The sequence below is a fragment of the Harpegnathos saltator genome, unplaced genomic scaffold (assembly GCF_003227715.2).
Source record: "Harpegnathos saltator strain DR-91 unplaced genomic scaffold, Hsal_v8.6 scaffold576, whole genome shotgun sequence".
Classification (NCBI taxonomy): Eukaryota; Metazoa; Arthropoda; class Insecta; order Hymenoptera; family Formicidae; genus Harpegnathos; species Harpegnathos saltator.
Genome location: NW_020230400.1, coordinates 29,727 through 39,651, shown reverse-complemented (window position 1 = coordinate 39,651; position 9,925 = coordinate 29,727). Strand labels below are relative to the sequence as shown.

The 9,925-nt window shown below is 50.4% G+C and overlaps 1 protein-coding gene across 1 annotated transcript; it reads right to left on the bottom strand.

Moving 5' to 3' along the window:
- Positions 1 to 335: 335 nt before the first annotated feature.
- LOC112589663 (uncharacterized) lies at positions 336 to 5,564 on the bottom strand. The gene has a single exon (XM_025303783.1). It carries the CDS (start codon positions 5,562 to 5,564, stop codon positions 336 to 338), a length of 5,229 nt encoding a protein of 1,742 aa, XP_025159568.1.
- Positions 5,565 to 9,925: the final 4,361 nt, after the last annotated feature.

Genomic DNA, 9,925 nt, shown 5'->3' with positions numbered 1-9,925 from the left:
TTCGCTTGACGAAGGATTCTGTTCGAAGCGAGGAGCCGAAAAACGTTCGTCACTTCGATCTGACATTGTTTTTTAGTTTTCCGTCGCTCGGAGAAGATTGGTAACCGCTTTGTGCGAAAACGTGACCATATTGGCGGTCATGCGGACCCAAACGCGACAATAACAACGCGGTGCTCGATAGCAAACTGCACGGCGTTCTCACGTGCGAGTCACGCAGGATGTCTCGTGACATCGAGAATCCTCGATTTTGTCGACACAAAGAGCGGCGCCCTGGACGGATCGCAAACATTCCGCCCACCTTGAAACGCTTGTTTCGAACTCCGCTTTTTTGGCCCCTACTTGGTCTCGCAGTGGACCGGCAGCAGGCAAATCTTTACGATAGGCCTTTGAAGGGTGGAGTTGGCGGTGCGGACGGTAACCACCCGAGTGAGCCCGTCGGGACCGGGGTGACACTGCGTCACTCGCCCCAACTCCCACTTGCACGGCGGCAAGGTGGTATTGCGGATCAAGACCATGTTTCCGACCTGGATAGACGGCTGCACCTTCCGCCATTTTCCTCGTTGCTGTAGAGTGTTCACATAGTCGTGATACCACACCCGCCAAAAACGCTCGGTCAGCTGCCGCACGAGTTGCCACCGGGTCAACCGGTTCTCCGATATGTGGAGAGTCGACGGCGACGGAGGCAGACCGAGGTCGGACCCGACGAGCAGATGACCGGGCGTGAGCGGCTCGTAGTCATCGAGCGAGTCGGAAATTGGCGCGATCGGTCTTGAGTTAAGACACGCCTCAATCCGACAGAGCAGAGTAGCGTACTCCTCGAAGGTCAGAGTGCAGCTCCGCAGTACGCGACGCACGTGGTGCTTGACGCTTTTAATGCCGGCCTCCCACAACCCCCCGAAATGTGGCGCGGCTGGAGGGATGAATCTCCAGTTGGTTCCATCGAGCGCGGTGGAACTTAGAAAGTTCGGGTCGCGGAGCGCTGCCCGATAGGCCACGGTCAGCTCACGATCGGCTCCGACGAAATTGGTGCCGTTATCCGAGTAAACGGTGTTGGGTATTCCCCGACGAGCGGCGAACCGAGAAAACGCTTTCAAAAATGCCCGAGTCGAGTAATCGCATACGAGCTCCAGGTGCACGGCGCGAGAGGCTAAACAGATAAATAGAGCGATGTACGCCTTCCGCGTCGCTATACCTCGTCCTGCAGAGGCACGCACGAGAACCGGCCCGGCATAATCGACACCGCAATGTGCGAAACAGCGAGCCGGAGCTGATACTCGGACACGTGGGAGGTCCGCCATAATCTGGGATGGCACGGCGGCGCGCTCGCGAGCGCACACCACGCAGCGGTGTATTTGCTCCCGCACAACGCCCCGACCCCGAATCACCCAAAAGTCGCGCCGAACGATGCTCAGGGTCAGCTGCACGCCGGCGTGTAGCCCACGTACGTGAGCATGATCGACGATCTGTTTCGTGATACGATGCGACGCGAGCAGAATCGGATGACGCCGAGTCCAAGGCAGGGGAGCGCGCGATATCCGACCGCCGACGCGGAGAAGACCCTCCTCATCGAGAAACGGTCGAAGCGCGAGAATCGAGCTCTTCGACGGTAATTCCAAGCGATTCGCGAGCCTGTGCAGTTCCTTTGGGAACAACGCAGCTTGGATCTGCTTCAATAGTCGCGTACGCGCCCCCGAACACTCGCCCGCCGTGACGCCCGGGCCCGCTGGCTCACCGGATGAATCTCCCGTAAGACGGCGACGACATCGCGCGATAAAGCGCATGATGTACGCGGTAACGCGAACCAACTTTGGCCACGAAGAATAGCGCTCGAGGAGCAGCGAGTTGAGCGATGCGGGTTCAGTGGCGAGGTGCGTCACGACCCTTTCCTCGCTCAGCGCCTCCGCAGCCGAGGCATCCCCGAAGGATGGCCAAGCGTTTGGCGGCGACGTCAACCACGACGGGCCTCGCCACCAGAGATCGTGCCCGAGAATTTCCAGGCCGAGCAACCCGCGCGACGCGCAATCAGCGGGATTGTCGGCCGTCGGAACATGCCGCCATTGAACGCGCGGGAGGCGCGCGTGCACCTCCGCCACCCGATTCGCGACGAAGGTCCTCCATCGTGATGGGTGCGCCGCCAGCCACGACAACACGACCGTTGAGTCAGACCAACAGCAGCATGTTGCATCGTCGTAACCTCCTGCCGTCCGCACGAATTCGACGAGACGCGAGAGGAGCACGGCGGCCGAAAGTTCGAGACGCGGGATGCTCATTGGCTGCAATGGAGCGACGCGTGATTTGCCGCTGAGCAATGTGATGATCACTTGACCTGAGTGCGTCGTTAGTCGCAAATAAACAACGGCAGAGTACGCGGAGTTAGACGCGTCCGCGAATCCATGCAGCTCCGCGCGTCGAATGTCGCGCCCGAATCCGGTCCATCGCGGAATGCGTAGTCCATCCAAGGCGGATAGATTCGAGAATATTGCCCGCCAGCGCGACGCCAGCATCTCGGGAATCGGGTCGTCCCATTCAAGTTGCCGTCGCCACAAGTGCTGCATAAAGATTTTGGCGCTGATCGTGATCGGAGTGACCCATCCGAGTGGATCGTACAGTTTGGCGATAGTCGATAAAATGGAGCGCTTGCTCTCGGGGACGCAAGCTGGCAACGACACGCTGATTTGAAAATTGTCTCCCGCGGGCGTCCAAGTGATCCCGAGAATCTTTACGCTCTCATCAATCGCGAGTGATCTGGTGCACGCGAGTCCATGATTCGCCTCATCGATGTCTGCGAGAAGTGCGGCTGAATTCCCGGACCATTTACGAAGTTCGAAGCCGCCTCGCCGTAACAATGCTGTGAGCTGATTCCGGATTTCGATCGTTTGCCCGACGTCGTCGCTCCCGAATAGTACATCGTCGACATAAATGTTGTTTTTCAAGAGCGGAGCGGCGAGAGGGAAATCGCCTCCGTCATCAATCCTCAATTGCTGAAGGACTCGCAATGCAAGAAACGGAGCACAGGACATGCCGTAAGTCACGGTCATTAATTGATATTCACGCGGCTCGTCGTCCGGCGCCGGGTGCCACAAGATCCTCTGATAGTCGACATCGCGGGGATCGAGCTGAATTTGTCGATACATTTTTTCGATGTCGGCCGAACACGCGTATTTGAAATTACGCCATCGCAGCAGTACGGACGATAAGTCGGTCTGCAGCTTTGGCCCGGCGATCAAATGGTCGTTTAAACTCGAGCCGTTAGTCGTCGGACTCGATGCGTTAAAAACTACACGCAATTTTGTCGTGGCGCTATGAGAACGAAAGACTGGGTGATGCGATATGTATGCGACTTGCGAAGACGCGTCTGAAATCTCCGGTGCGCGTCTCATGTGTCCGCTGAGTTCGTATTCGCGCAAAAACTCGTCATATGCTAGTCTTTGTTCCGGCTTTGTTTGTAAACGACGCGTAAGTGCGGCAAGGCATCGCACGGCGCGCGAACGCGAGGATCCGATATCGATCGGCGGTCCGCTGCGAAACGGCAAGCGGACGACGTATCGACCTTCCACCGTTCGCGAATGTGTCGAGACGAAGTGTCCCTCGCACCGCTCGTCGTCGGGCGTCCGCTCGACGGCTCGCGGAACCTCCTCGACTTCCCAAAATCTCCTCACCTCATCCTCGAGTGAAATCTCGGCCTGACAATGATGCGCCGAAATTACTACGCTCGACGCCTGAGTAGCGAGCGCGCACGCCCGCACCCTAGGCGCAGAAGCCCGGGTGATCGGACCTGATATAAACCACCCGAACACCGAGTTCTGCGCCATGAGCTGACCGTCGCCTCCTCGGCGAAGGCCCTCGCGAACAATATCGCTATAGAGATCCGCCCCGATGATCAAATCGATTGGATCCGAGCTGAGCGGATTCGGATCGGCCCAGCGCAGATCCGCGAGATGCGTCAAGCACGACGCATCCGCCTCGCAATGCGGAGCATACGTCGTGAGCGATCGCAATATTAACGCGGCGGTGAGCAACGCCGGAGTTTCCGCTCCTCGGGGCGAGACGATGATCTCGATCGCATGCCGGAAAGTCCCCGCGTTGACGCATCCCACAGCGGAGACGGCGACCGGACGACGGAGTCTTTTCGCGCGCAACGCTTTAGCAAGCTTCTCGGAAGCAAAAGTCATCTCGGATCCCTGATCGAGCAGAGCGCGAACGGTCACCGATCGACCGCACGACGCCCGGACCGTCACCCACGCAGTGGCCAAGAGAACGCGAGCGGACCGAGTCCGGTCGTTCGAAGCGAGCAACGCGTGAACCTCCGCTCGAGATCCGGCGGACGACTCACGCACCTCCGTCGCAGCGTGCGATTCGGCAGTGCCGCCACTGGAATCCGCAGCAGCGTGAAGCAGCGAATGATGTCGTTGCGAACATGTGCGGCACGAATATTTACTTTTGCACTCATGCGCGGCGTGATTAGCGCTGAGACAATTGAAGCATCGCCGGTGCTTCTTTACTAGCTCTCGTCGCTGCTGCGAGCTCCCGCGGACAAAGATCGGACACGCACTGAAGTAATGACCAGCCTTACACAGCGGGCAGCGCGATTTCGCGGCCGGCGCGTCGATTGCGAGATGAACTCGCGATATCGGAACGGCTTTAGCGCTCGCTTGAGTTCTATCTCCGCTCGAGAATTCCTCGAGCGCCCGGATGCGCGAGGCAAGAAACCGCTCGAATTCGTCGAAGGTCGGCGGTTCAGAATTTTCGGTAGTTCGCAAGTTCCACGCCTTTCGCGTGACCGGATCCAAGCCTCGCGAGCCGATATGCACGAGAATATCGTTCCACAATTGTTCGTTCGATCGCTGCAGATTTCTCAGCGCGGCTACAGTCACGGTGATTTGTCCGCGAAGCGACTGGAGGTCAGAAACGGACTCGCGCGAGAGCGTCGGCAGACTCAACAAGGTTGACATGTGAACGGAAATCAACCGTCGCTTGTTGTCATAGCGTGCCTTTACTGCGTCCCAAGCAATCTTGAAGTTATCGGCGGCGATCGTGAGGTTCGCTATGCAATCCGACGCGCGACCCCGCAAGCAAGACGACAGATAATGCATGCGCGAGAAATCATTTAATTCTTTATTTTCGATGATGATCGCGGAAAATCGATCGCGGAATGGTTCCCAGTCCGTCAGCGTCCCGTCGAACGGCGCGAGCTGAATCGGCGGCAGATGCGCTTGAGACAACGCAGACGGCGCGTGCCGAGCATACGATGCGTTAATAGATTGGTTCGGGCTTACAGGGGGTTCCAGCTCCTCCAATACCTCAGCCATGTAATCCAGCGTGATGTTGTACTTCTCCTCGGTAGCGTCAAATACGTCGTCGGTGAAGTAAACGATCTGCGCCCGGCGGTCCGGCGGGATCGTCTTTTCCAAGACGGCGTGCCCATCGAGGAACTGCAGCCAGATTTCCTTCAGTGTTTGGATCCTGGATCGTGTGACCGCAGGCGTCCATTTGTTGCGTCCTAGCTTCTTGAAGTTGTCGAGAGCGGCGTTTAATTGATGCTGCAATCGTCCTTGTCGTTCCATGGATGCAGACTGGCGGAACTCGGCTTCTCGATGTGCTCTCTTCCTCTACTCCCCGATCCGGCTCGAAGGACCAGCAATATTTTGTTCGCTCCTTGGCGAAGCGAGCAAGAGGCCGGGACGGCTCAGCAATGAGCGCGGGGTTGGTCGTGAAAGGAAGATGATCGTCGCTTTGGTTTCTAGTGGGATCGGTCCTCCGTTTCCTTCCTAACAAGCGTCGACGTTCGTCGAGGCGCTGGGAGGCCAATGCTCGCCAGTTCAAACGCGAGCACCACTCGAACACGATCCCAGTTTTATTATAAACAAAAATAATACAAAATAAACTTTGACGATTCTAGTCGATTGATCGTATGAAGCGCGTCCGCTCGAATCGCAATGCGTTGAGGCCGCACTCGTAGTTCGTCTGATGAGGTCCGACCGGAGGGGTCGGGCAGCGAATCTGATAACCGAACGAACAACGGAGCGGAACGAGTTATAAAAATACTTGCGAGCGGTTTCGCTTGACGAAGGATTCTGTTCGAAGCGAGGAGCCGAAAAACGTTCGTCACTTCGATCTGACATTGTTTTTAGTTTTTCCGTCGCTCGGAGAAGATTGGTAACCGCTGTTGCCGAAAACGTGACCATATTTGGCGGTCGCATGCGGACCAAACGCGACAATAACAACGCGGTGCTCGATAGCAAACATGCACGGCGTTCTCACGTGCGAGTCACGCAGGATGTCTCGTGACATCGAGAATCCTCGATTTTGTCGACACAAAGAGCGGCGCCCTGGACGGATCGCAAACAGTCCTGTATCAACCCTATTCTCACCATAAATCTCGACTCTCAATTCCCAGTAGAAGCGGAGATATGAACATTTAAATTCAAATTTCAATTAAAATTAACTTAAAATTTAAAAATGTAACCTTCGGTATCTCCTAAACGGCTCAAGATACAGGAACGCGCTTTTGCCTCAATATAGTCCTGTATCAACCCTTTTCTCACCATAAATCTCGACTCTCAATTCCCAGTAGAAGCGGAGATATGAACATTGTAACGGCCGAACTCCGCGGTTCGGTCGCTGCTACGCGTTTCGCGCGGATAAGGCTCGTCGGAGTCCGGGTTCGGTGAGGAGGAAAGCGGAAGGCAGAGCGAAACGGTCCGGATATTCTCTCTTTCGGCATAAGGCGTCTCGATCGAATCGGCGGTACGGATCGTTCTGGTGAGTAGGAGCTCGATCGCCGCCGTTTTATAGTTGTTCGCGCTACGATTGATACGGCGGCGATCGAGCGGCGCGCCTATCGGCGCGAGGCATGATGACGGCGCGTGATCGCGGCCGCGCGCGCTAGCGGCAGCGCGTGAACGCCGCGGCGCGCGATAGCGGCGGCGCGTGATAACGGCGGCGCGATCGTCTTCGTTAATTTAGGGTGGCGCAAAGCGCCGTTCTTCGGCCCGACAGGTGGTCGGTCGGGCCGGTAGTAACGAGGTGCATCTGCGCCTCGTTACAACATTTAAATTCAAATTTCAATAAAAATTAACTTAAAATTTAAAAATGTAACCTTCGGTATCTCCTAAACGGCTCAAGATACAGGAACGCGCTTTTGCCTCAATATAGTCCTGTATCAACCCTATTATCACCATAAATCTCGACTCTCAATTCCCAGTAGAAGCGGAGATATGAACATTTAAATTCAAATTTCAATTAAAATTAACTTAAAATTTAAAAATGTAACCTTCGGTATCTCCTAAACGGCTCAAGATACAGGAACGCGCTTTTGCCTCAATATAGTCCTGTATCAACCCTATTCTCACCATAAATCTCGACTCTCAATTCCCAGTAGAAGCGGAGATATGAACATTTAAATTCAAATTTCAATTAAAATTAACTTAAAATTTAAAAATGTAACCTTCGGTATCTCCTAAACGGCTCAAGATACAGGAACGCGCTTTTGCATCAATATAGTCCTGTATCAACCCTATTCTCACCATAAATCTCGACTCTCAAGTCCCAGTAGAAGCGGAGATATGAACATTTAAATTCAAATTTCAATTAAAATTAACTTAAAATTTAAAAATGTAACCTTCGGTATCTCCTAAACGGCTCAAGATACAGGAACGCGCTTTTGCCTCAATATAGTCCTGTATCAACCCTATTCTCACCATAAATCTCGACTCTCAATTCCCAGTAGAAGCGGAGATATGAACATTTAAATTCAAATTTCAATTAAAATTAACTTAAAATTTAAAAATGTAACCTTCGGTATCTCCTAAACGGCTCAAGATACAGGAACGCGCTTTGGCCTCAATATAGTCCTGTATCAACCCTATTGTCACCATAAATCTCGACTCTCAATTCCCAGTAGAAGCGGAGATATGAACATTTAAATTCAAATTTCAATTAAAATTAACTTAAAATTTAAAAATGTAACCTTCGGTATCTCCTAAACGGCTCAAGATACAGGAACGCGCTTTTGCCTCAATATAGTCCTGTATCAACCCTATTCTCACCATAAATCTCGACTCTCAATTCCCAGTAGAAGCGGAGATATGAACATTTAAATTCAAATTTCAATTAAAATTAACTTAAAATTTAAAAATGTAACCTTCGGTATCTCCTAAACGGCTCAAGATACAGGAACGCGCTTTTGCCTCAATATAGTCCTGTATCAACCCTATTCTCACCATAAATCTCGACTCTCAATTCCCAGTAGAAGCGGAGATATGAACATTTAAATTCAAATTTCAATTAAAATTATCTTAAAATTTAAAAATGTAACCTTCGGTATCTCCTAAACGGCTCAAGATACAGGAACGCGATTTTGCCTCAATATAGTCCTGTATCAACCCTATTCTCACCATAAATCTCGACTCTCAATTCCCAGTAGAAGCGGAGATATGAACATTTAAATTCAAATTTCAATTAAAATTAACTTAAAATTTAAAAATGTAACCTTCGGTATCTCCTAAACGGCTCAAGATACAGGAACGCGCTTTTGCCTCAATATAGTCCTGTATCAACCCTATTCTCACCATAAATCTCGACTCTCAATTCACAGTAGAAGCGGAGATATGAACATTTAAATTCAAATTTCAATTAAAATTAACTTAAAATTAAAAAATGTAACCTTCGGTATCTCCTAAACGGCTCAAGATACAGGAACGCGCTTTTGCCTCAATATAGTCCTGTATCAACCCTATTCTCACCATAAATCTCCACTCTCAATTCCCAGTAGAAGCGGAGATATGAACATTTAAATTCAAATTTCAATTAAAATTAACTTAAAATTAAAAAATGTAACCTTCGGTATCTCCTAAACGGCTCAAGATACAGGAACGCGGTTTTGCCTCAATATAGTCCTGTATCAACCCTATTCTCACCATAAATCTCGACTCTCAATTCCCAGTAGAAGCGGAGATATGAACATTTAAATTCAAATTTCAATTAAAATTAACTTAAAATTTAAAAATGTAACCTTCGGTATCTCCTAAACGGCTCAAGATACAGGAACGCGCTTTTGCCTCAATATAGTCCTGTATCAACCCTATTCTCACCATAAATCTCGACTCTCAATTCCCAGTAGAAGCGGAGATATGAACATTTAGATTCAAATTTCAATTAAAATTAACTTAAAATTTAAAAATGTAACCTTCGGTATCTCCTAAACGGCTCAAGATACAAGAACACGCTTTTGCCTCAATATAGTCCTGTATCAACCCTATTCTCACCATAAATCTCGACTCTCAATTCCCAGTAGAAGCGGAGATATGAACATTTAAATTCAAATTTCAATTAAAATTAACTTAAAATTTAAAAATGTAACCTTCGGTATCTCCTAAACGGCTCAAGATACAGGAACGCGCTTTTGCCTCAATATAGTCCTGTATCAACCCTATTCTCACCATAAATCTCGACTCTCAAGTCCCAGTAGAAGCGGAGATATGAACATTTAAATTCAAATTTCAATTAAAATTAACTTAAAATTTAAAAATGTAACCTTCGGTATCTCCTAAACGGCTCAAGTTACAGGAACGCGCTTTTGCCTCAATATAGTCCTGTATCAACCCTATTCTCACCATAAATCTCGACTCTCAATTCCCAGTAGAAGCGGAGATATGAACATTTAAATTCAAATTTCAATTAAAATTAACTTAAAATTTAAAAATGTAACCTTCGGTATCTCCTAAACGGCTCAAGATACAGGAACGCGCTTTGCCTCAATATAGTCCTGTATCAACCCTATTCTCACCATAAATCTCGACTCTCAATTCCCAGTAGAAGCGGAGATATGAACATTTAAATTCAAATTTCAATTAAAATTAACTTAAAATTTAAAAATGTAACCTTCGGTATCTCCTAAACGGCTCAAGATACAGGAACGCGCTTT

Excerpts from the sequence above, each read along its gene's own strand:
- LOC112589663 (XM_025303783.1), bottom strand. The coding sequence starts at position 5,564 with ATGGAACGACAAGGACGATTGCAGCATCAATTAAACGCCGCTCTCGAC.